The 24,655-nt window shown below is 50.9% G+C and overlaps 1 protein-coding gene across 1 annotated transcript; it reads left to right on the top strand.

Moving 5' to 3' along the window:
• Positions 1-1,213: 1,213 nt before the first annotated feature.
• Positions 1,214-24,235, top strand: ACP7 (acid phosphatase 7, tartrate resistant (putative)). The gene is made up of 12 exons (XM_021676549.2): positions 1,214-1,508; positions 13,699-13,899; positions 14,193-14,375; positions 15,555-15,678; positions 15,913-15,975; positions 16,071-16,185; positions 16,282-16,389; positions 16,502-16,559; positions 16,640-16,707; positions 16,817-16,888; positions 19,222-19,359; positions 21,963-24,235. Exons 1-12 carry the CDS (start codon positions 1,388-1,390, stop codon positions 22,026-22,028), a joined length of 1,317 nt encoding a protein of 438 aa, XP_021532224.2. The 5' UTR covers positions 1,214-1,387; the 3' UTR covers positions 22,029-24,235.
• The last annotated feature ends 420 nt before the right edge of the window (positions 24,236-24,655 follow it).

Genomic DNA, 24,655 nt, shown 5'->3' with positions numbered 1-24,655 from the left:
AGGAATTGCGAGGAAGATGCAGGCAGGCTGGAAAGGTTGGGGATCCCCCGGGACCTGCACATCTGGGTACCTGGGTGGGGATCCGGCAGGGCCAAGGTAGGGGCCGGTGTCCGTGCCCTGGGAGGGTCCCCAGCTGATGAGTGGGCACCTGAGGGGCGAGCGCAGGCTGACCTGCCCGGGCGCTCACCTGGTGGCCGGCTTGGAGGTGGCGGCGGCGGCGTACCAAGCCTTCCTGGGTCCCCCTTCCCGCGCCACGCCCTGCGGGGGGTAGGCGGGTGGGCGTGGGGCGCCCGGGACCGGCCGGACCTGTGGGACCCGGGGCCCTGGCTGTCTGGGGAGTCCGTCACCCCGAGGCGCCCGGCTCTTCCGGGGCTGGGACAGCTGTAGGCGTCAGGCGGCCTCGGCACCCGCAAACTCATAAATACCGCGGCGGCGCGGGTGGCGGGAGACGCGCGTGCGGGCAGCCCGCGCCCACGAGGGTGAGCCGGGGTCCGGGAGGGCGACCCCGCTCCCGGATGGTCCCGACCTGGCTCCAGCCTGGCAGCTGGAGACCGGGCTGGAGCTGGGGTAGGGGGAAGCGCTGGGGGTGGGGAGTGGGTGCAGATCGGGGAAGAGCTGTGTGGCTGGGGATGGGCAGAGAGGATGCGGCCTCTCTGGCCAGGATGGACTCTAAGGGATCTGGGGGTGGCTTGGGAGGATTGCGATCACTAGGAGCAAAATGGAAGGCTAAGGATGGCGTAGGGCCGCCAGGTCCCGGGACGGCGGGGGTGGGGGTCGGGGTGGGGCAGGGGGGGCGGTGTAGGTGGGAATGCTTGGAATCTGGGGAGTAGGTAGGAGAAGTGGGGTTTCTAACAGCAGGATGGAAAGCTGGGGGCGGGGCTGTCAAATGCAACCTGCTCCACAGCCTCCACCCCACTCCCAGACCCCCAGCACTGACTGAGCTCTGGTTAGGAGCAAGGCTCCAGAATCAGGCCCTCCTGGGTTCAAATCCTGACTCCAGTGCGTGCTAGCTGTGCAGCTGAATCACTCAGTTGCTGTTTCCTCATCTGTGATATGGGGATGATGAATGCTCACAGCCACCATGTCATAGCAATGTCGTGAGGTTCCCATGAGTTAATCTATGTCAAGCACTTGGCACACCGGCAGGCAGCCTCAGAGCTCTGCTGCTGCTCCTTAGCCATTCTGATTTGGGGTTTCTCTCTCTAGCGTCTGGATAACTGCCCATCTTGAAGAAGACCTCCCTGCCCTCCTGCCTCTCTCCCCGAAAGTGCTGCCGTTCCACATCCTCCCTGCCCTTCCTGCTGTCTGTGCCTGTGGGGAGCTGACCTCCTCAGTCGTTCTTTCCCCACCCCCGCTTTCCCCTGTGTGCCGTCATCACCCCACCACCATGCACTCCCTTCCTGGCTGGTGGTCCTGCTACTGTCTGCTCCTGCTATGCTCCTTGGGACTCCAGGGGTCCCGGGGGGCCTCCAGCGCTGCCCCAGAGCAAGTCCATCTGTCTTACCCAGGTAAGTGTCCCTGACCCCTCTCTTTGCCTCTTCTAGCAAGGCCCAGCGGTGCTACGTTGTGAAGGGCTCAGAATTCCCACACTGTGGGCCCCTAGGCAGGCGGCTCGTGCCTCCTGAGCCTCGGTCATCCGCCTCTGTGAAATGGGGCGTACAGACTGTGGTACATCTGGAAGTGTGGGGAATGATCACGGCGCTCAACCCACAGGGAGGGCTCTCCGCTCTCCAAAGCGGGCTGCTGCTGTTCTTGTTCATTGATTGCATCCCTGTCATGTCTCCAGGACCTGGCACGTTCATTTGTGCATGGTAGGTCTTAGAGCCAGTTGTGGAAGGAACTAGCAGATGAGTGATGACAGAGCTGGGTTACCCAGTCCCTTCTCCATCCCTCCTCTCCTCTTCCCCACAAGGCTGGCTGCCTCCTGATCTTTGATTAGGATCCTTGCACTGTGGGGGTGAGAGCTTGGACTCTGGACCCTCAGCACTCAGACCACATGGGTTAGAATCCCAGCTTTGCTATGTATCTGCTGTGTGATCTTGGGCAAGTGGCTTAACCTCTCTGGCCTCAGCCTCCTCATCTGGATAATGGGGTAATATTAGTACAACCTCATGGTGAGGTGTAATGAGTCGCTACCTGTAAACAGGTAGAACCGAGGCTGTGCGTGGTGGCTCACACCTGTAGTTCTAGCGTTTGGGAGGCTGAAGCAGGAGGATCACTTGAGGCCAGGAGTTTGAGACCAGCCTAGGAAACACAGTGAGACCTCTGCCTCTTAGGAAAAAAGAAAAAATCTTAGCCAGGTGTGGTGGCATGCACCTGTAGTCCCAGCTACTCGGGAGACTGAGGTAAGAGGATTACTTGAGCCCAGGAGTTCAAGGCTACAGTGAGCCATGATTGGCCACTATATTCCAGTCTGGGCAACAGAGAGAGACCCTGTCTTTAAAAAAAAAAAAAAAAAAAAAAAAAAAAAAAAAAAAATGGAGGAGGCGGAGCACAGTGGTGCATGCCTGTAATCCCAGCACTTTGGGATGCCAAGGTGGGTGGATCGCTTGACCTCAGTTCAAGACCAGCCTGAGTAACATAGTGAAACCCCATCTCTACAAAAAAATGTAAAAATTAGCTGGGCATGGTGGCTCGCGCCTATAGTCCCAGCTACTTGGGGACTGAGGCAGGAGGATCACTTGAGCCCAGCAGGCAAAGGTTGCAGTGAGCCAAGATCGTGCCACTACCCTCCAACCTGGGTGTCAGAGTGAGACCCTGTCTCAAAAAAATAAAGGTGGGGGAGACAGAACTGAGCTTGGCATGTAGCAGCAATTTCCATACATTTTTAATCTCAGGACTGCTTTGCACTGCTAAAGTTTATGGAGAATCTCAAAGAGCTTTAGGTTATGTGCATTATAGCTAACAATATTTACTCTATTTTACTATATGTACTATAATTACTAATATTTACTATATTAGGTATTAAAACTGAGGCATTTAAAATCTTTTATTGTTGGCTGGGCGTGGTGGCTCACTCCTGTAATCCCAGCACTCTAGGAGGCCATGTTGGGTGGATCACAAGTTCAGGAGTTTGAGACCAGCCTGACCAACATGGTGAAACCCCATCTCTACTAAAAATACAAAAATTAACTGGACATGGTGGTGCACACCTGTAATCTCAGCTACTGAAGAGGCTGAGGCAGGAGAATCACTTGAACCCAGGAGGTAGAGGTTGCAGTGAGCTGAGATCGCGCCACTGCACTCCAGCCTGGGCAACAGAGTGAGACTCCATCTCAAAAAAAATTTATTGTCATTTAAAATTAACAATAACAAATGCCTTCTGTATTAATGTAAGTGGTATTTTTTATGAAAAAACTATATTTTGCACAAGAAGAAATTGAGTAAAGAGTGGCATTGACTTGCATCTTCTAACCATCTTTTATTTTTTATTTTTTTGAGACTGGGTCTCGCTCTGTCACCCAGGCTGGAGTGCAGTGGCACAATCTTGGCTCACTGCATCCTCCACCCTGCAGGGTTCAATTGATTCTCTCACCTCAGCCTCCCGAATACCTGGGATTACAGGCACCCACCGCCATACCTGGCTAATTTTTGTATTTTTTATAGAGATCAAGTTTCACCATGTTGCCCAGGCTGGTCTCGAACTTCTGAGCTCAAGCAATCCTCCCCTCTTGGCCTCCCAAAGTGCTAGGATTATGGGCATAAGCCACCGTGCCTGGCCTGAAATTCTTTAGTATCTGGTTTAGTAACTGACACCCGGATTCTCCTCAGATCTGTTTTCATTTCAGTCTGTTGCGTTTTGTTGTTTTGGATTTTGCCTGTGAAGAAACTGTTCTTGCGCAGACATGTGGTTGAAACAGGGAGAAAAGCTGTTTGTTTTTTGAGACAGGGTTTGGCTGTGTCAGAGTTTGGCACCAGAGTGTAGCGGGACAAACATGATGCACTGCAGCCTCAGCTCCCAGGCTCAAGCGATCCTCCCACCTCAGTCTCTCGAATGGCTGGGACCACAGGTGCATGACACCATCCCGTTAATTTATTTTTCTTTTTTTGAGATGGAGTCTCACTCTATTGCCCAGGCTGGAGTGCAATGGCGCGATCTCGGCTCACTGCAACCTTCGCCTCCGGAGTTCAAGCGATTCTCCTGCCTCAGCCTCCCCAGTAGCTGGGATTACAGGCGTGTATCACCACACCCGACTGATTTTTGTATTTTTAGTACAGACAGGGTTTCACCATGTTGGCCAGGTTGGTCTCAAACTCCTGACCTCAAGTGATCCATTCACCTCAGCCTCCCAAAGTGCTGGGATTCCAGGTGTGAGCCACCGTGCCCGGCTCTAGTCCTGGTCTTTTCTATCTGTGACAGTTCCTCAGTCATTCCTTATCTTTCTTTGTTTTTCATGTCTTTTATACCTTCAGAGAAGATAGTTTCTTTTTTATTTTTTGAGACAGCCTTGCTCTGTTGCCAGGCTGCAGTGCAGTGGCATGATCTCGGCTCACTGCAACTTCTGCCTCAGCCTCCCAAGTAGCTGGGATTATAGGCACATACTACCATGTCCGGCTGATATTTTGTATTTTGAGTAGAGACAGACCTCGTGATCCACCTGCCTCGGCCTCCTGAAGTGCTGGTATTACAGTTGTGAGCCACCGAGCCCGGCCTCTTTTTTTTTTTAGATGGGGGTCTCACTCTGTTGCCCACACTGGAATGCAATGGTGCAATCACAGTTTACTGCAGCCTCTAACTTCTGGGCATAAGCGATCCTCCTGCCTCAACCACCTGAGTAGCTGGGACTACAGACGTGCACTACCATGCCTAGCTAATTCTTTTTTTTTTTTTTTTTTTTTGTAGTATAATCAGGATATTTAGACATAGCTAATTCTTTTTACTTTTTGTAGAGACAAGGTCTCAGTATGTTGTCCAGGCTGTTCTCAAACTCCTGGGCTCAAGTGATCCTCCTACCTCAGCATCCGAAAGTGCTGGGATAACAGGCGTGAGTTACCATGCCCAGCAGAAATACTTTCTTATAGGTTACTGCAGTGTGGCAAATGAACTGGGTTGGCATTTGCCGGCCTAGCCACCTCGAACAAAGCACTTTGCCTGGAGGCGTCTGTAAAAATGGGAAAGGCAGTAAAAACCCATCTCATAGTGCTGATGTGACAATCCAGTGAGCTCATGGCTGTCATTTTTCAACCTACACGGTAACAATGGCAAATATATGCTTATAAGTGCTTTAGACGGATAACTTGGATAACTCATTTAATCTGATATCAACCTTAAGCCGTAGGTACCATTGGTACTCCCATTTGACAAGACAGTAAACTGAGGCTCATAGCAGGGAAAGAATCTGACCGCAGATCACATAGCCTGGGAATCAATGCCGGCAGGCTGGCTCAGGAGCCCATGATCTTTGTGGGGTTTTTTGTTTGTTTGTTTGATTGTTTTGAGACAGAGTCTCACTCTGTCACTCAGGCTGGAGTGCAGTGGTGCAATCTTGGCTCATTGCAACCTCTGCCTCTCGAGTTCAAGGGATTCTCCTGCCTCAGCCTCCTGAGTAGCTGGGATTATAGGCACCTGCCACCAACGCCTGGCTGATTTTTGTATATTTGCTTTTTTTTTTTTTTTTTTTTTTTCAGTCAGAGTCTCACTCTTGCCCAGGCTGGAGTGCAGTGGCATGATCTCAGCTCACTGCAACCTCTGCCTCCTGGGTTCCAGTAATTCTCCTGCCTCAGCTTCTCAAGAGCTGGGACTACAGGTACATGCCATCATGCCCAGGTAATTTTTATATTTTTAGTAGAGAGGTTGACCATGTTGACCAGGCTGGTCTTGAACTCCTGACCTCAAGTGATCCACCAGCCTTGGTCTCCCAAAGTGCTGGGATTACAGGCATAAACCAGTGTGCCCAGCCCCTAATTTTTGTATTTTTCAGTAGAGATGGGGTTTCGCCACGTTGGCCAGGCTGGTCTTGAACACCTGACCTCAGATGATCCACCTGCCTTGGCCTCCCAAAGTGCTGGGATTACAGGCATGAGCCACCGCGCCCGGTGTAAAACAGGCACCTGAGGTCAGGTGTTCAAGACCAGCCTGGTCAACGTGGCGAAACCCCATCTCTACTGAAAAATACAAAAATTAGCTGGGCATGGTGGCAGGCACTTGTAACCCCAGCTACTCGGGAGGCTGAGGCAGGACAATCACTTGAATCTGGGAGGCGGAGGTTGCAGTGAGCCGAGATTGTGCCATTGCACTCCAGCCTGGGCAACGAGAGCGAAACTCTATCTCAAAACAAAAACAAACAAACACTTTTTAATTTTGTACTACTTTTAGATTTAGCAGAAACATTCCAAAATATTACAGAGTTCCTGTCTCCCCTCACTCAGTTTCCCCGATGTTAACATTTTACTTAATCATGGTACAATGATTAAAATTGAGAAATCGAGATTGGTACAATACTGTTAACTACAGCTCTCATTTGGATTTCACCCGTTTTTCTACTAATGTCCGTTTTCCCTTCCAGAATCTGATCCAGGATCTCACATTGCACTTAGCGGTTTTGCCTCCATAGTCTCCGCCCATCCATCAGTTTCTCAGTCTTCCCTTATCTTTCACGGTCTTGGTATTGCTGAGTACTGATCAGCTATTTTGTACAGTATCTCTCATCTGGGGTTTGTCTGATATTTTTCTCCCTACTGGAATTAAGTTATGTGTTTTTGGCAAGACTGTCATACATGTGACATTGTGCCCTTCTTGGTGCATGATACGAAGGATGAAGGTGCGGCTGTGACTTGTTGATGTTGACCCTGATCGTTTGATCAAGGAGGTGCCTGCTGGGTTTCTTCACTATAAAGTAATTATTCTTTCCTTTGTAACTAGTAAGTATCTTGAGGGAGATGGCTCAAGACAATGCAAATCCTGTTTCTCCTCAATGTCTGCCCACTAATTTTAGCATCCATCAGTGCATCTTATCGGCAACAATTATTAGCGTGCTGTTCGCCTAATGGTGATTTTCTAATTTTCTAATTCCCTCCTTCTTCTTCTTCTTTTTTTTTTTTTGAGCTGGAGTTTCACTCCTGTCGTCCAAGCTGGAGTGCAATGGTGCAGTCTCGGCTCACTGCAACTTCCGCCTCCTGGGTTTTCAAGTGATTCTCCTGCCTCAGTCTCCTGAGTAGCTGGGATTTCAGGCATCCACCACCATGCCTGGCTAATTTTTGTGTTTTTAGTAGAGATGGGGTTTCAGCATGTTGGTCAGGCTAGTCTCGAACTCCTGACTTTGTGATCCACTGCCTTGGCCTCCCAAAGTGCTGGGATTACAGGTATGAGACGCTGTGCTCAGCCCTCCAGTTTCTTTTGATTGGAAAGTGGGTATTTAGAAGCTGAGATCTGAGTGCTAGGCATGCTTATTGCCACTGGGGTGTCATTGCTTCTAGTTCCTCTCAACAGACACAGCGAGGCAATACGTGCATGTATATGAAGCTGCATATTCACACATTTATGTTTGAATCTGTATAAAAATTAATTACCTGGCTAGGCACGGAGGCTCACACTGTAATTCCAGCATTTTGGGAGGCCGAGGTGGGTGGATCACTTGAGGTCAGGGGTTCGAGACCAGTCTGACCAACATAGTGAAACCCCATCTTTACTAAAAATACAAAAAATTAGCCAGGCGTGGTGGTGCACACCTGTAATCCCAGCTACTCAGGAGGCTGGGGCAGGAGAGTCACTTGAACCTGAGAGGCAGAGGTTGCAGTGAACTGAGATCACACCAGTGCCCTCCAGCCTGGGTGATAGAGCAAGACTCCAACTCAAAAAAAAATGTAATTACCATGAGATCATTCTGATATCCCTGATTTCGGCCCAGCACTGTGGGTTTATTTTAGCCTCCTCTTTCCTTTTTGTAACTTCTTTCTCTAACACTCAGAAATTTGACTCTGATTATCTATAATATACTTCTTTGTTCAATCCTAGTGTATACATAAAGCTGTTCTGGCCAGGTGCGGTGGCTCACACCTGTAATTGCAGCACTTTGGGAGGCTGGGGCAAGCGGATCGCCTGAGGTTAGGAGTTCGAGACCAGCTTGGCCAATATGATAAAACCCTGTCTCTACTAAAAATACAAAAATTTAGCCACAGATGCCTGTAATCCCAGCTACTTGGGAGGCCGAGACAAGAGAGTCACTTGAACCCAGGAGGCAGAGGTTGCAGTGAGCTGAAATCGTGCTATTACACTCCAGCTTTGGCAACAAGAGTGAAACTCTGTATCAAAAAAAAAAAAGCCGTTTCAGAATCATTTACAGTTGTGGCTGTGAGAACACCCACTGCCAAGGTGACAGCCTTTACGCACAGGCCTTTTGGTCCTTTGCCTTATAATAATACCCGGTTAGGACACTGTTCCTTGCAGTTATTTTTCTTCCTCACCCGCTTCCGTGTGGTTGTGTTACTCATTTTTAAAATCTGGTTAGGTCCACTTATTAGTGTTTCTATTCCATATTGGGTTCCCCCCACACCCTGATAGTTTTATTTGTTTATTTTGTGGGCGTGTGAGGGAAATGTGAAACATGTCTATAGTTCCAGGAGTCAAAATTACACAAACGCCTGACTCAGAGAAGCGTCTCTGTTTCCTCATCCCTACTACTCTGTTCCAATTCCCCTTCCTCCCTTCCTTCCTTCTCTCCCTCCCTTCCTTCCCTCCCTCCCTTCCTTCCTTCCCTCCCTCTCTCCTTTCTTTCCTTCCTTCCTTCTTTCTTTCTTTCTTCCTGTCTTTTTTTGGAGGATTCTTGCTCTGTCACCCAGGCTGGTGTGCAGTGGCACAATCTCTGCTCACTGCAACCTCCGCCTCCCAGTTTCAAGTGATTATTCTGCCTCAGCCTGCTGAGTAGCTGGGATTATAGGCATGAGCCACCACGCCCGGCTAATTTTTGTATTTTTTAGAGACGGGGTTTTGCCACGTTGACCAGGTTGGTCTTGAACTCCTCACCGAGCTAATTTTTGCATTTTTAGTAGAGAAGAGGTTTCACCATGTTGGCCAGGCTTATCTGTAACTCCTGGCCTCAAAGCAATGTACCCACCTCGGCCTCCCAAAGTGCTGGGAATATAGGGATGAGCCACCACGTCTGGCCTCCTCTTTTTTTCTACCTCATTTTCCATCCATCTCCTGTAAGTAATTCATCTCTTATTTATTTATTTATTTATTTAGAGATTGAGTCTTATTCTGTCACCCAGGCTGGAGTGCAGTGGCACAATCTTGGCTCACTGCAACCTCCACCTCCCAGGTTCAAACAATTTTCCTGCCTCAGCCCAAGTAGCTGGGATTACAGGTGCCCGCCATCAGGCCCAGCTAATTTGTGTACTTTTTTTAGAGTTGGGGTTTCACCATCATGGCCAGGCTGGTCTCAAACTCCTGACCTCAGGTGACCCACCCACCTTGACCGCCCAAAGTGCTGGGATTACAAGTGTGAACCACCGTACCTGGCCAGTAATTCATCTCTTTAGTACCTGGTGTATGCTATCTGTATTGCTTTTGTACGAATAAGCAGAGACCCCTGCGTGTTTTCGTATATCCCCTTACATTAAGGGCAGTAGCTACACTCTTCTGCACTTGGCTATTTTTAGCTTAACAGTATGTCCTGGAAGCATTTCGTAGCAGTTCTTGGAGCTTGTCCTCATTCTTTTTAACACCATTGTGTGGATGTTATTCAGTCACTCTCCTAAATATGCGCATTCAGGTTGTTTCCCATATTTTGCAATTACAAAGCGTACTGCAGTAAATAACCCTGGGCACATGCATTTTTGTATGACTGGAGGAAGAACTCTTAATGTTACAGGACACCACACGGCATTTTTAAAACCTTGACTTGGGTGCTAACATTTAAGAATTTGAAACTATCACTTTAAAATGTGGATTTTCCTATCTATCTATATATGCTTCTGGGATATTAAAACCACTGTGTAAAGATGTGTTCTAGAAGTCAATAGAAAAGTCGGGACATGCTCATGCCTGTAATCCCAGCACTTTGGGAGGCCGAGGAGGGCGGATCACTCAAGCCCAGGAGTTCAAGACCAGCCTGGGCAACACAGCAAGATCCCATCTCTAAGAAAAAAAAAAAAATTAAAAATGAGCTGGGCATACTGGTGCATGCCTGTGGTCCCAGCTACTCAGGAGGCTAAGGTGGGAGGATCACTTGAACCCAGGAGGAGGGGTGTATTAATTTGTTTTCATGCTGTTGATAAAGACATACCTGAGACTGGGAAGAAAAAGAGATTTAGTTGGACTTACAGTTCCACATGGCTGGGGAGGCCTCAGAATCATGGCAGGAGGTGAAAGGCACTTCTTACGTGATGGAGGCAAGAGAAAATGAGGACGCAGCAGAAGCGGAAACTCCTTATAAAACCATCAGATCTCGTGAGACTTATTCCTTACCAAGAGAACAGTATGAGGGAAACCGCCCGCATGATTCAAATGATCTCCCTCCAGGTCCCTCCCACAACACATGGGAATTATGGAAATATAATTCAAGATGAGATCTGGGTGAGAACAGAGAGTCAAACCATGTCATTCCACCCCTGGCTCCTCCAAATCTCGTGTCCTCACATTTCAAAACCAATCCTGCCTTCTCAACAGTCCCCCAAAGTCTCAACTCATTTCAGCATTAACCCAAAAGTGCACAGTCCAAAGTCTCATCTGAAGGCAAGTCCCTTCCACCTGTGAGCCTGTAAAATCAAAAGCAGGTTAGTTACTTCCTAGATACAAAGGGGGCACAGTTATTGGGTAAATACTATTCCAAATGGGAGAAACTGGCAAGAACAAAGGGGTTACAGGACCCATGCGAGTCCAAAATCCAGCAGGGCAGTCAAATTTTAAAGCTCCAAAATGATTTCCTTTGAGCTCAGGTCTCACATCCAGGTCACGCTGATGCAAGAGGTGGGTTCCCATGGTCTTGGGCAGCACCGCCCCTGTGACTTTGCGGGGTACAGCCTCCCTCCTGGCTGCTTCCACAGGCTGGCATGGAGTGTCTGCAGCTTTTCCAGGAGCACAGTGCAATGTGTCAGTGGATCTACCATTCTGGGGTCTGGAGGATGGTGGCCCTCTTGTCACAGCTCCACTAGGTGGTGCCCCAGTAGGGACACTGTGTGGGGGCTCCGACCCCACATTTCCCGTCTGCACTGCCCTAGCAGAGGTTCTCCATGACTGCCCTGCCCCTGCAGCAAACTTCTGCCTGGGCATCCAGGAGTTCCATACATCTTCCGAAAACTAGGCAGAGGTTCCCAAACCCCAATTCCTGACTTCCCTACACCTGCAGGCTCAAAACCACATGGGAGCTGCCAAGGCTTGGGACTTGCACCCTCTGAGGCCATGGCCCAAGCTCTACGTCGGCCCCTTTCAGCCATGGCTGGAGCAGCTAGGATGCAGGGCACCAAGTCCCTAGAGTGCACACAGCACAGGGGCCCTGAGCCCTAACCACAAAACCAATTTTTCCTCCTAGACCTCCAGGTCAGTGATGGGAGGGGCAGCTGCAAAGGTCTCTGACATGCCCTGGAGATATTTTCCCTATTGTCTTGGGGATTAACATTCAGCTCCTCATGGGCCGGGCACGGTGGCTCACGCCTATAATCCCAGCACTTTGGGAGGCTGAGGCGGGTGAATCACGATTTCAAGAGATCGAACCATCCTGGTCAACATGGTGAAACCCTGTCTCTACTAAAAATACAAAAAAAATTAGCTGGGCGTGGTGGTGCAGCCTGTAATCCCAGCTACTCAGGAGGCTGAGGCAGGAGAATGGCTTGAACCCGGGAGGCAGAGGTTGTGGTGAGCCAGGATTGAGCCATTGCACTCCAGCCTGGGAAACAAGAGTGAAACTCCGTCTCAAAAAAAAAAAAAAACATTCAGCTCCTCGTTACTTATGCAAATATCTGCAGCCAGCTTGAATTTCTTCTCAGAAAATGGGATTTTATTTTCTATCCCATTATTGGGCTGCAAATTTCCTGAACTTCAATGTGCTGCTTCCCTTTTAAAACTGAATGCCTTCAGGCCAGGCGTGGTGGCTCACGCCTGTAATCCCAGCACTTTGAGAGGCTGAGGTGGGTGGATCACCTGAGGTCAGAAGTTCAAGACCAGCCTGACCAACATGGAGAAACCCTGTCTCTACTAAAAATACAAAGATTTGCCGGGCATGGTGACACATGCCTGTATCCCAGCTACACAGAAGGCTGAGACAGAAGAATCACTTAAACCTGGGAGGCAGAGGTTGCAGTGAGCCAAGGCTGCACCACTGCATTCCAGCCTGGGCAACAGAGCAAGACTCCACCTCAAAAAAAAAAATTTAGCTGGGCATGGTAGCATAGCATGTGCCTGTGGTTCCGGCTACTTGGGAGGCTGAGGTGGGAAGATGGCTTGAGCCCAGGAGGTCAAGGCTGCAGTGAGCTATGATGGCACTGCTGCCTGGGCAACAGAGTGAGACCCTATCTCCAAGAAAAGAAAAAGTCAGTAGCTTTGCTGGTACTGGGCTCATTTCCTGCTTGCTTGGTGGCTACGGCCAGATCTGAGTGATGGCTGCCCCTTTGAGATAGGGCGGGTCTACAGTTGGCCACCTGCTCTGCAACACCTTGCTGTCGGACAGGTGGCCCTTGTCTCCCTTTAGATCACCTGTGGCCTCCAGACACCCAAGGTGGCAAACCTTAAATGATATCGTGTGTACCATAGTTGGCACAAGGCCTGTACACGGTAAATAATGATATTAATAACAATACTCATTCTCCCACATAACCCTAAGTGTACTCAGCACTGTTTCACGTGCTTTACTTCTATTTGTTCATCTAAGCCTCATAACAACCGTATAGGGCAGAGACTATATTATTCTTCCATTTTGCAGACAGGAAAACTGAGGCTCAGAGAGGTGAAGTGATGTGCCCCAGGAAAGCTCAGCAGAGCTGGGGCTGGGTGCAGTGGATCACACCTGTAATCCCAGCACTTTGGGAGGCCAAGGTGGGTGGATCACCTGAGGTCAGGAGTTCAAGACCAGCCTGGCCAACATGACAAAACTCTGTCTCTACTAAAAATGCAAAAATTAGCTGGACATAGTGGCAGGCACCTGTAATCCCAGCTACTGGGGAGGCTGAAGCAGGAGAATTGCTTGAACCCGGGAGGCAGAGGTTGCAGTGAGCTGAGATCACACCATTGCACTCCACCCTGGGTGACAAAGTAAGATCCTGTCACAAAAAAAAAAAAAAAAAAAAAAAAAAAAGGCTGGGTGCAGTGGCTCACGCCTGTAATCCCAGCACTTTAGGAGGCCAAGGTGGGTGGATCATGAGGTCAGGAGTTCGAGACCAGCCTGGCCAATGTGGTAAAACCCCATCTCTACTAAAAATACAAAAATTACCCAGGCATGGTGGCGGGCATCTGTAATCCCAGCTACTCAGGAGACTGAGGCAGGAGAATTGCTTGAACCCGGGAGGTGGAGGTTGCAGTGAACCGAGATCACGCCACTGCACTCCAGCCTGGGCAACGAGAGCAAAACTCTGTCTCAAAAAAAAAAAAAAAAAGAAAAAGAAAATGCAGAGCTGGGATTGAACTTGGGCAGTTCCAGAACCTCTGTCCTTGACTACTAACTGCTCAACAGCAGTTACCGTCAACGCCCCTCACTTTTTCTGCCCGTCCCTCCCACCCACCCTCCCCAGGCCTCACTCCCCCGCCACCCTCTGTCCCTTTCTCCTCAGGTGAGCCAGGCTCCATGACTGTCACCTGGACCACATGGGTCCCAACCCGCTCTGAAGTGCAATTCGGGTTGCAGCCTTCAGGGCCCCTGCCCCTCCGCGCCCAGGGCACCTTCGTCCCCTTTGTGGACGGGGGCATTCTCCGGAGGAAGCTCTACATACACCGAGTCACGCTGCGCAAGCTGCTGCCGGGGGTTCAGTACGGTGAGAGGGGCCCCAGGCTGAGCTGTTGATGGGAAGAGGAGTGAGATATGGACTAGAAGCTACCGCTGGCTGGTGGCTCAGGCTGGGCTGGTAACACCTCTGCCTATCTGCAAGCCTATTGCATGAGATCCCAGGAGGAAAATGGAAGGTGCCAGGAAGGCAGACTGAAGGGGCATGGGCCAGCCCCGACTAGTGCCCCCCATCTCCTCCCCTCCACCAGTTGAGGAAGGATGGGGGTTGGAGGGAGGGTCCTGAGGGGCCCAGCTGACTGCAACCTTTTCTTCTCCCTTCAGTTTATCGTTGTGGCAGTGCCCAGGGCTGGAGCCGTCGGTTCCGCTTCAGGGCCCTCAAGAATGGGGCCCACTGGAGCCCCCGTCTGGCTGTATTTGGGGATCTGGGGGCTGACAACCCAAAGGCCTTCCCGCGGCTGCGCAGGGACACCCAGCGGGGCATGTATGACGCCGTTCTCCACGTGGGTGAGGCATCCGCATTCGCAGGGGCCTGCAGAGGGATGGTGGGGGCCGCGTGGAGGGTTGGTGGGGGGTGTGTGGAGGGTTGATGGGGGTGGACAGTGGGATGGTGGGGGAGCGCGTGAAGGGTTGGTGGGGGGTGCATGGAAGGGTAGTGGAGGATTGGTGGGAGGTGCGTGGAGGGTTAATGGGGGTGTGCGAAAAGATAGTTGGGGCGCACGGAGGGATGGTGGGGGGAGCGCGGATTAGGGGTGGAGCCAGGACCATAGAGAGGGGGAAGGGGCTGGGGCCAGTGTGTCTCTGAAGGGACAGGGGATGGTACTGGCCACGGAGACGGTGTCTGTGGTCAACCAGCCTGCCCAGGTTAAAATCTCAACTCTGGCGCTCCTGCCAGGAGCAGGGTTTTCCCCATGTATTTTGATTAGAGAGAAAGCTGGTTCCAAGTTCGCAGGACTGTTGTGATGACTGCATGAGTTCCCGTTGCCTGGCAGTGTGCGGGTGCACTTCGGTGTCCTTGTGCTCGTTATTATTATTGTTGCTGTTATTTAAGAGGGGGAAGGGAAAGAGATGGGTAATGGGGATTGAGGATTGTATGCTTTAAAGTGCAGACTCTGGAATCAGGCTTCCTAGGTTTTTATTTCTAAATCTTCACTAGCCAGCTGTGTGACCTGGGGCCTCAGTTTCCCCATCTGAAATGGGAATAATAATAATACCCATCTTGGGCCGGGTGCGGTGGCTCATGCCTGTAATTCCAGCACTTTGGGAGGCCGAGGTGGGTGGATTACTTGAGGTCAGAAGTTTGAGACCAGCCTGGCTAAAAATACAAAAATTAGCCAGGCGGTGTCTGTAATCCCAGCGACTTGGGAGGCTGAGGCAGGACAATCGCTTGAACCCTGGAGGTTGCAGTGAGCTGAGATGACACCACTGCACTCCAGCCTGGGTGGCAGAGGGAGACTCCGTCTAAAAAAACAGAACAAAACAAAACATCTTGGCCAGGCACAGTGGCTCACACCTACAATCCCTTTGGGAGGCTGGGAGTCGAATTCCTCAGCTCAAGTGATATCCTGCCTCGGCCTCCCAAGGTGCTGGGATTAACAGGTGTGAGCCACCATACCTGGCTCTTTCGATTCCAATGAAAGCAGAGACCGGTCTAGGTCCTCATCATCCTTCTGCCCCCTCCCCCAGGAGACTTTGCCTACAACATGGATCAGGACAATGCCCGTGTCGGGGATAGGTTCATGCGGCTCATTGAACCCGTGGCTGCCAGCCTGCCGTACATGACATGCCCTGGGAATCATGAAGAACGCTAGTGAGGACCGAGGGCCATGGCGGTGGATGAGGGCTGGATCAATGAAAACGGTCCTGTTCTTCTTAGTGTCTCCCCTGAGTCTCTCATGCTGCAATATTTCAATTGTGGTAGCAAGAGAAGGTGGGGGTGGACTGGAAGCCAGACTCAGGGCCTGACAGTGGCGGGGTGGGGTATAGGAGCAGGGCTACGAAATTCAGTCCCTCACCTCCATCCTTTGTACTTCCTTTATTCTAGCAACTTCTCTAACTACAAGGCTCGCTTCAGCATGCCGGGGGATAATGAGGGCCTGTGGTACAGGTAATGTGGGAGTGCCGGGGGACTGGCCCTCTGCCCTGAAGGATAGGAGATGCAGCGGAGCCCCGGCCCTAACCCCTGCCCTTTGCCTCCCCTAGCTGGGATCTGGGTCCTGCCCACATCATCTCCTTCTCCACCGAGGTCTATTTCTTTCTGCATTATGGCCGCCACCTGGTACAGAGGCAGTTTCGCTGGCTGGAGAGTGACCTCCAGGTAACCTGGGTGGAGGTCCCCGCTAGTTCCCCGGCCGGCCCCACCTCCCCCTCCACCCCTAACCCCCAGCCCCTCACTCTGAGCCCTTCTCCCTAGAAAGCCAATAGGAACCGGGCAGCCCGGCCCTGGATCATCACCATGGGGCACCGGCCCATGTACTGCTCCAACGCAGATCTGGACGACTGCACACGGCATGAGAGCAAGGTGAGGCCCCTCCCTGGGAGCATCGGGAGGTCCCGGGAGGCATCGGGGAGGTGCTGAGGTCCAGGCGGGTGTTGGTCTGTATCACCCTCACCTGCTCATTCACCCTGCCCAGGTCCGCAAAGGCCTCCGAGGCAAGCTGTACGGGTTGGAGGATCTTTTCTACAAACACGGTGAGCAACCCTCGGGACCCGTGCCCCACACCCCACCTTTCCCCGCTTCGGAGCTCTGATCCTCGCTTGCTCTGTCTCAGGGGTGGACTTGCAGCTGTGGGCTCATGAGCACTCGTACGAACGACTGTGGCCAATTTACAACTACCAGGTGAGGCTCGTGAAGGGCTGAGCACCCACGCGGCTGGGGTCCGTGTGGTTGACGCCCCCGGCATGGTACAGCGTGACTGGCCGCCACTTAATGCTATTCCCCTCCACAGGTATTTAACGGTAGCCAAGAGATGCCCTACACCAACCCGCAGGGACCTGTCCACATCATCACAGGATCTGCCGTGAGCAGGGGGAGGGGTGCCTTTGGCTTCTCTCTCTCTTCCCATCTATTGAGGGCTGGCTTTGTTCCAGCCTGAGTGCTGGGTGCTTTACACAGTGGATATCACTTCACCCTCAGCCCTGAGGCCAGGAACTCTCAGTAGCATGTCCACTGGTGTTGGAAATAGATGCTCGGTGCGGCAAAGAAAAATTAGCACTGAGGCAAAGGATCTTTTAGCAACGCAATTTTTACTTCCTGTATTGCAGGAAAGGTACTCTCATTAGCCATCACGCCAGGAGAGTACAAAGAACAAAGGGAATACACACACGTTTATTCCTTACGCATTTGGGGTCGTGCTTACAGCTGTGTCTGATCTCTGTTGCCTGGAGCCAGACCTCACAATCTAAACTAAAACCTGATTGGCTAACAACTTAAACCTTTTCCAAACAGGTAAAAGCAATAGAGAGCTGGGACATGCTGTGAGAACTTCCAGCACAGATATCTTAAGTACAAGGATATAGAATGTACTACGTGCCTGTAAGCACGGCACATAGGATAGGGCTTAACAAAGTTATTAACACACTTATGATTTATTGTTTTGTTTTGTTTTTTTTTGAGACGGAGTTTCGCTCTTGTTACCCAGGCTGGAGTGCAATGGCGCGATTTCGGCTCACTGCAACCTCCGCCTCCTGGGTTCAAGCAATTCTCCTGCCTCAGCCTCCTGAGTAGCTGGGACTACAGGCGCACACCACCATGCCCAGCTAATTTTTTTTTTTTTTTTTTTTTTTTTTTTGTAGAGATGGGGTTTCATCATGTTGCCCAGGCTGGTCTTGAACTCCTGGACTCAAGCAGTCTGCCTGCCTCGGTTTTCCAAAGGGCTGGGATTGCAGGCGTGAGCCACCAATCCCGTACCACCTGCATGTTGTCTTTTTAACCTCTTTGAGCCTCTGATTTCTCAGCTGAAAGTGTGATATGGATGGGTCTCATTACTGATGATGTTCCCTTTGATCACTTGGTTAGGGAGGTGTCCGCCAGCCCTCTCCACTATAAAGTGATTCTCTTTTTTCCTTTGTAATTAACAAGCATCTCCTGGAGAGATACTTTGAGGTTATGCAAACGTCCTATTATGCCTCAAACTTTCCCTGCTAGTTTTATCCATTCATGAACGTTGCTTCAATCTGGTATTACAACGCTGGGTGCAAAACGGTGATTTTCCTCACTCCAACAACCTCTCTGCTCCTCGTGCCCGGCTTGTCTGCTGCAAGCACAAGCATTCTGTTTCCCCAGACACTGCTGCTTTAAAACGCTTTCTTGGAGGGTCTACCATGCAGCCAGCTTCAGACCCAGTGATTTCTCTGTTCTTTGAATTTTTTCCCTTCACACACGTCTTGGCCATCTTCCCATATCCCCCTGCTTCCTTGCTTTGCGATGGCTATGCTATAATGTATTTAACTGACTCCCTGATGAGTGTAGAGATGGCTTCTGGTTCAGAGCTTTTATTGTAACGCTGTAGAGGGCAGCCTTATACAGCCATGTCCTTTTTTTTTTCTTTTGAGATGGAGTTTCGCTCTTGTTGCCCAGGCTGGAGTGAAATGGCATGATCTCCACTCACTGCAACCTCTGCCTCCCGGTTTCAAGTGATTCTTCTGCCTCAGCTTCCCCAGTAGCTGGGATTACAGGCATGTGCCACCACACATGGCTAATTTTATATTTTTAGTAGAGACGGGGTTTCTCCATGTTGGTCAGGCTGGTCTCAAACTCCTGACCTCAGGTGATCCACCCACCTCAGCCTCCCAAAATGCTGGGATTACTGGCATGAGCCACTGCGCCTGGCCTACAGCCATGTACTTTTCTAGAAGTCAGAGGCCTGGAGCAAGGGAAGCCTGGCTGGGGCAGAGTGTTCAATTGTGAGCATTATTGTGGCCAGGTCTTTTTGGTTTTGTTTTGTTTTGAGACAGTCTCGCTCTGTCTCCCAGGCTGGAGTGTAATGGCATGATCTCGGCTCACTGCAACCTCCGCCTACCGGATTCAAGCTATTGTCCTGCTTCAGCCTCCCAGGTAGCTGAGATTACAGGCGTGCACCACCACATCAGGCTAATTTTTGTATTTTCAGTAGAGAAGGGGTTTCACCATGTTGGCCAGGCTGGTCTCTGACTCCTGACCTCAAGTGATCCACCCTCCTCAGTTTCCCAAAGTGCTGGGATTGCAGGAGTGAGCTATCACGCCCGGGCTCTATGGTGGCCAAGTCTTAACTGACTGTCTCCTTGAGGGCAGCAGGGTCTTGGGCTGGCGGGTCATTTCTGCTTCCCTGCGGGTCCTCCACCTGCCATGGGTCTGACCAGTTCTCCCCCCTAGGGCTGTGAGGAGCGGCTGACGCCCTTTGCTGTCTTCCCAAGGCCCTGGAGTGCTGTGCGTGTGAAGGAGTATGGGTACACGCGGCTGCACATCCTCAACGGGACCCACATCCACGTCCAGCAGGTGTCAGATGACCAGGTCAGTGAGGGGCAGGCCCGAGTCGCCCTACTGCATAGCCAGGCAAATGAGTTGTTAAAAACATGGCCAGGTGCGGTGGCACGAGGATCGCTTGAGTCCGGGAGTTCAAGACCAGCCTGGGTAACACTGGTGAGACCTAGTTTCTACAAAAAATAAAAAAATTAGGCCAAGTGCACTGGTTTACACCTGAAATCCCAGCACTTTGGGAGGCTGAGGAGGGGTGATCACTTGAGGTCAGGAGTTAGAGACCAGCCTGACCAACATGGTGAAAATTACAAAAATTAGCTGGACATGGTGGCAGGTGTCTGTAACCCCAGCTACATGGGAGGCTAAGGCAGGAGAATCACTTAAATCTGGGAGGTGGAGGTTGCAGTGAGTCGAGATGGTACCATTGCACTCCAGCCTGGGTGACAGAGCGAGACTCTGTCTCAAAAAAATAAATAAATAGGGCCGGGCGCGGTGGCTCACGCCTATAATCCCAGCACTTTGGGAGGCCAAGGCGGGTGGATCACGAGGTCAAGAGATCGAGACCATCCTGGTCAACATGGTGAAACCCCGTCTCTACTAAAAATACAAAAATTAGCTGGGCATGGTGGTGCGTGCCTGTAGTCCCAGCTACTCAGGAGGCTGAGGCAGGAGAATTGCCTGAACCCAGGAGGCGGAGGTTGCGGTGAGCCCAGATCACGCCATTGCACTCCAGCCTGGGTAACAAGAGCGAAACTCCGTCTGAAAAAAAGAAAAAATAAATAAAAAATAAAAATAAAAATAATAAAATAAATAAAAAATAAGTGTGGTGGTGGATGTCTGCAGTACCAGCTACTTGGGAGGCTGAGGCAGGAGGATCACTTGAGCCCAGGAGTTAGAGGCTGCAGTGAGCTATAATCACACCTCTGTACTCCAGCCTGGGCTACAGAGTGAGATTCTAACTCAAAACAACAAATAAACATGGACTGTAGAGCTAGAAATCTGCTCCTGCTACTTGGCAGCTGAATGATCTTGAACCACTTGTCTAACTTCTTTGAGCCTCAGTTTTCCCATCTGTGAGACGGGATGATCATAGTTTCCATCTCACAGGACTGTATGGGGGTTGAATGACTTATTACATATAAAATGCTTAGAATGGTGTGGAACTTGGTAAATTCTGTAGGTATTTACCATTGAGAGGTGGGGAAGATAAAGGTGAGGGTGGGACGCAGGTTGGGGGAAACAGTGAGTGTGCAGAAGCGGGGTGGCTTACAGTTAGGTAGACCCAAATAATCATGGCTCACCGTTCTTTATTTTTGCCATTGTAGTTTTAAAGTAATAAAAATATTTATGATTTATTGAGCACCTACTGCATACCAGGCACTGCCTAGATGTTCTGTATTTAGTAGTACTTTATTTAATTAATTAATTTATTTTTGAGACGGAGTCTCACTCTGTCACCCAGGCTAGAGTACAGTGGCATGATCTCAGCTCACTGCAACCTCCACTTCCCGGGTTCAAGCAATTCTCCTGCCTCAGCCTCCGGAGTAGCTGGGACTACAGGCATGTGCCACCACACCTAGCTAATTTTTTCTATTTTTAGTAGAGAGGGGATCTTGCCATGTTGGCCAGGCTGGTCTTGAACTCCTGACCTCAGGTGATCTGCTGCCTCAGCCTCCCAAAGTGCTGGGATTATAGGTGTGTGCCACCATGTCCGGCACCAGCAGCTCTTTATACACCAAAATAATCCCACAGGAGTGGATTTCCTTTTCATTTTATAGGTGAGGGAACTGAGACTCAGAGAGAGGAAGTAATTTTCCCAGGGTCACACAGCTGGAGGACAGCAGAGCTGGGATCTGATAACTACCATTGATTGAGTGGCACAGGCAGTGGCCACACGCTTTGTTTGTGTGATCTCAGTCGGTTCTCGCCATCACCCTGGGCATCTATTACCTTGCGCATTGCATAGAACATGGAAGTTGTGCTCAGAGAGTCCAGCCACATGCTTGAGAGTGGATGTGAAGGCCGGGCGCGGTGGCTCACGCCTGTAATCCCAGCACTTTGGAAGGCCGAGGCGGGCGGATCACTTGAGGTCAGGAGTTTGAGACCAGCCTGGCTAACATGGAAAAACCCTGTTTCTACTAAAAATACAAAAATTAGCCAGGCGTGGTGGTGTGAGCCTGAATTCCCAGCTACTCAGGAGGCTGGGCAGGAGAATGGCTTGAACCTGGGAGGCGAAGGTTACAGTGAGCTGAGATCGAGCCACTGCACTCCAGTCTGGGTGACAGAGCAAGACTTTGTTTTTAAAAAAAAAAAAAAAGAGAGAGAGAGACAGAATGTGCTGGAATATAAAGCAAGGTCTGTCTGACTCCAGAGTTTGTGCCCTAAAAATATCCTACACTCACACAGCCCTTTCCATATGCCGGGCTCCGTTTACAAATACTATCTCATTTAACTCCCACAACATCAGTGATGTGGCTACTCTTACGCTCCCACCACTTTTCAGATGAGGAAAACAGACCCAGAGAGGACTAGCACCTTGCTCAGGGTTGCATAGTCGTCAGAGGGCAGAGATGGGATTGGAACCCAGAGTTCAGGCTTTTGGCTCTAACTACTGTCCCTGTTTTTGTCCCTCACAGGATGGGAAGATTGTAGATGATGTCTGGGTGGTGAGACCCCTGTTTGGCCGGAGGATGTACCTCTAGGGATGGGAGCCGCTCTCCTCCAGAAGCCTATGTTTTGCCATCTTGGCTGCTGTGACCAGACACTGATCAGCCCTGGGTGGGGAGTTGGGTGGGTTCTGACTCCTCTGCCCTCCAGAGGCCCCGTGTAGGGTGCATGCAGCCCTATGGAGCTGGGGCAGCTGTCCCCTCCTAGAGAGGTGGGAGTCCTGGCTGGCTGTGGAGGGAGCGGGCACAGAGTGACACAGGGCAGGCCTCAGCTGGCATGGCCCCACCCCCCTGCATAGCACTGATGGAGCGAGGTGCCCGTAGGGCTTCTGGAATCAACAGCCTTAAACTGTGGCTCCATGGACTTTGCATGTCTGCCGGGGGTGCCCATGGGCTGCCTCCTTTCCTGCCCACCCCGCAAGGGCATCACCAGCCTTCCGTCAGCAAAGTGGCCACAACCATCGTGACACTACTCACCAGCAGGTGGCGTCGGGGGCTTTTTCTTCTGAGCCCCATACTGAGAGTTGGTCTGAAGCTGGCTCCTGCTTCACGGCTCAAGGAGTGTGACCCAGGGTCCCTTCGTGCCTCAGTTTCCCAGCCTGGCATCGTCTTATCTGGGAAGAAGAGACGTACTAACACTCCTGCCTGCCAGCTAGGACAGATGACAATCCGCAAGAGCCCACAGACTTGCCAGTTCCTTCCCTCTTTCCTTCCTTTCTTTCCCTTATTTATTGAATCATAATTTATTGAGCATCTACTATGTCCCAGGCTCTGTTCTCAGTGCTGGGGAGACAGGCGTGAATGAGACAGACATCTCTGCCCTCACAGGTCTGACATTCTAAACAGAGTTGGAAAAAATACATGATAAATGAGTTGGTTAAATAGCAATTCATGCTCAGAAAATGCAGGGACGGTGAGGGAGCAGTTGGAATTTTCAGGGGGATCTCACTGAGAGGGAAACATCTGGGGAAAGAGCATTCCAGGCAGAGGAACAGCCAGTGCAAAGGCCCTGAGACAGAAATGTGGCTGCCTGGATGGGTACAGTAACACACCTGTAATCCCAGCACTTTGGGAGGCCAAGGCAGGCGTATCACTTGAGCCAGAGTTTGAGACCAGCCTGGGCAACATGGCAAAACCCCGTCTATATCAAAAATACAAAAATTAGCTGGATGGCTGGGCATGGTGGCTCATGCCTGTAATCCCAGAACTTTGGGAGGCCGAGGTGAGTGGATCATGAGGTCAGGAGATGGAGACTATCCTGGCCAACATGGTGAAACCCTGTCTCTACTAAAATCCAAATAATTAGCCAGGCATGGTGGCGTGTGCCTGTAGTCCCAGTTACTCAGGAGGCTGAGGCAGGGGAATTGCTTGAATCTGAGAGATGGAGGTTGCAGTGAGCTGAGATCATGCCACTGCACTGCAGTCTGGTGACAGAGCAAGACTCTGTCTTAAAAAAAAAAAAAATTAGCTGGGCATGGTGATGTGTGCCTGTATTCCCAGCTGCTCAGGAGGCTGAGGCAGGAGGATGGCTTGAGCCCAGGAGGGTGAGGCTGCAGTGAGCCATGATCACGCCACTGCACTCCAGCCTGGGTGACAGAGCGAGACTCTGTCTCAAAAAAAGAAAAAACAAACTTGCTCATTATCTGTCTACACCCTCAAGGCTAAGTTCGTGAGGGTGGTGACCGTGAATTCAATGCTTCTGCCACATCCTCCCAGGCTCCTTCTCAGGCTGGGGTGGGGACTCTGGGCTCCCCCCATTCCAGTCCTTCCTACTCCAGGCCGTCACTGTCTGGGGATGGGTCTCTCTGACTCTCCCACTGGACTCTGACCTCAGAAGGACGGGGCCCAGAGCTGCATCCCAGCATTGCCCAGCACAAGATAGATGTGTAATAAATATCTATTGCCTTAATAAAGGCCACCACATGCCAGGCTCCAGCTGGGCGATGCCGGGAGCAGCAATGAATCAGCTACAGCCATGCCCTCTGGGAGCTCACAGACAGGTGGGAAACGGTTACGCAACACAGGTGATGAGCACTGAGAGGATGCCGTGGCGGGCCAGGCCACGACCAGGAGGTCACAGGCCGGACAGTCATGGAGTGCCATGGCCACCGACTGAGCTGGTGCCCTGTGCAGGCCTGGCATGCTCTGTCCCCAGCTGGGTGAGGCTGTGGACATGCCGGGAGCTGGCAACCTCCACGGAGGGCAGAGGTCGGACACTGGGGTCAAACAGAAACTGGTTCAAATTCCAGCTGCGCCACTTCCTGTGTGACCATGGGCAAGTCAGCAACCCTCTCTGAACCTCTGTTTCTTCATCTGTAATCCAAGAATGGTAATACTCTGTGAGGCTGCCTTGGGATTAAATGAGATTATAAGCCTTTGGATGGATCTTGACTCCTCTTTTGCTCATGCTCCACATCTAAGTATCTAGAAATCCTGTTTGCCTTCGAAATTGATCTAGACTCTTTTTTTTTTTTTTTTTTTGAGAAGGAGTTTTGACCCTGTTGCCCAGGTTGGAGTATGGTGGTGTGATCTCAGCTCACTGCAACCTCTGGATTCAAGTGATTCTCCTGCCACAGCCTCCCAAGTAGCTGGGATTACAGGCGCACACCACCACACCCGGCTAATTTTTGTATTTTTAGTAGAAACAGGGTTTCACCATGTTG

The sequence above is a fragment of the Aotus nancymaae genome, unplaced genomic scaffold (assembly GCF_030222135.1).
Source record: "Aotus nancymaae isolate 86718 unplaced genomic scaffold, 86718_ANA_hifiasm-v0.15.2.pri h1tg000028l, whole genome shotgun sequence".
Taxonomy (NCBI): Eukaryota; Metazoa; Chordata; class Mammalia; order Primates; family Aotidae; genus Aotus; species Aotus nancymaae.
The sequence above is the reverse complement of the archived record's forward strand: the minus strand, read 5'-3'. Positions and strand labels throughout refer to the sequence as shown.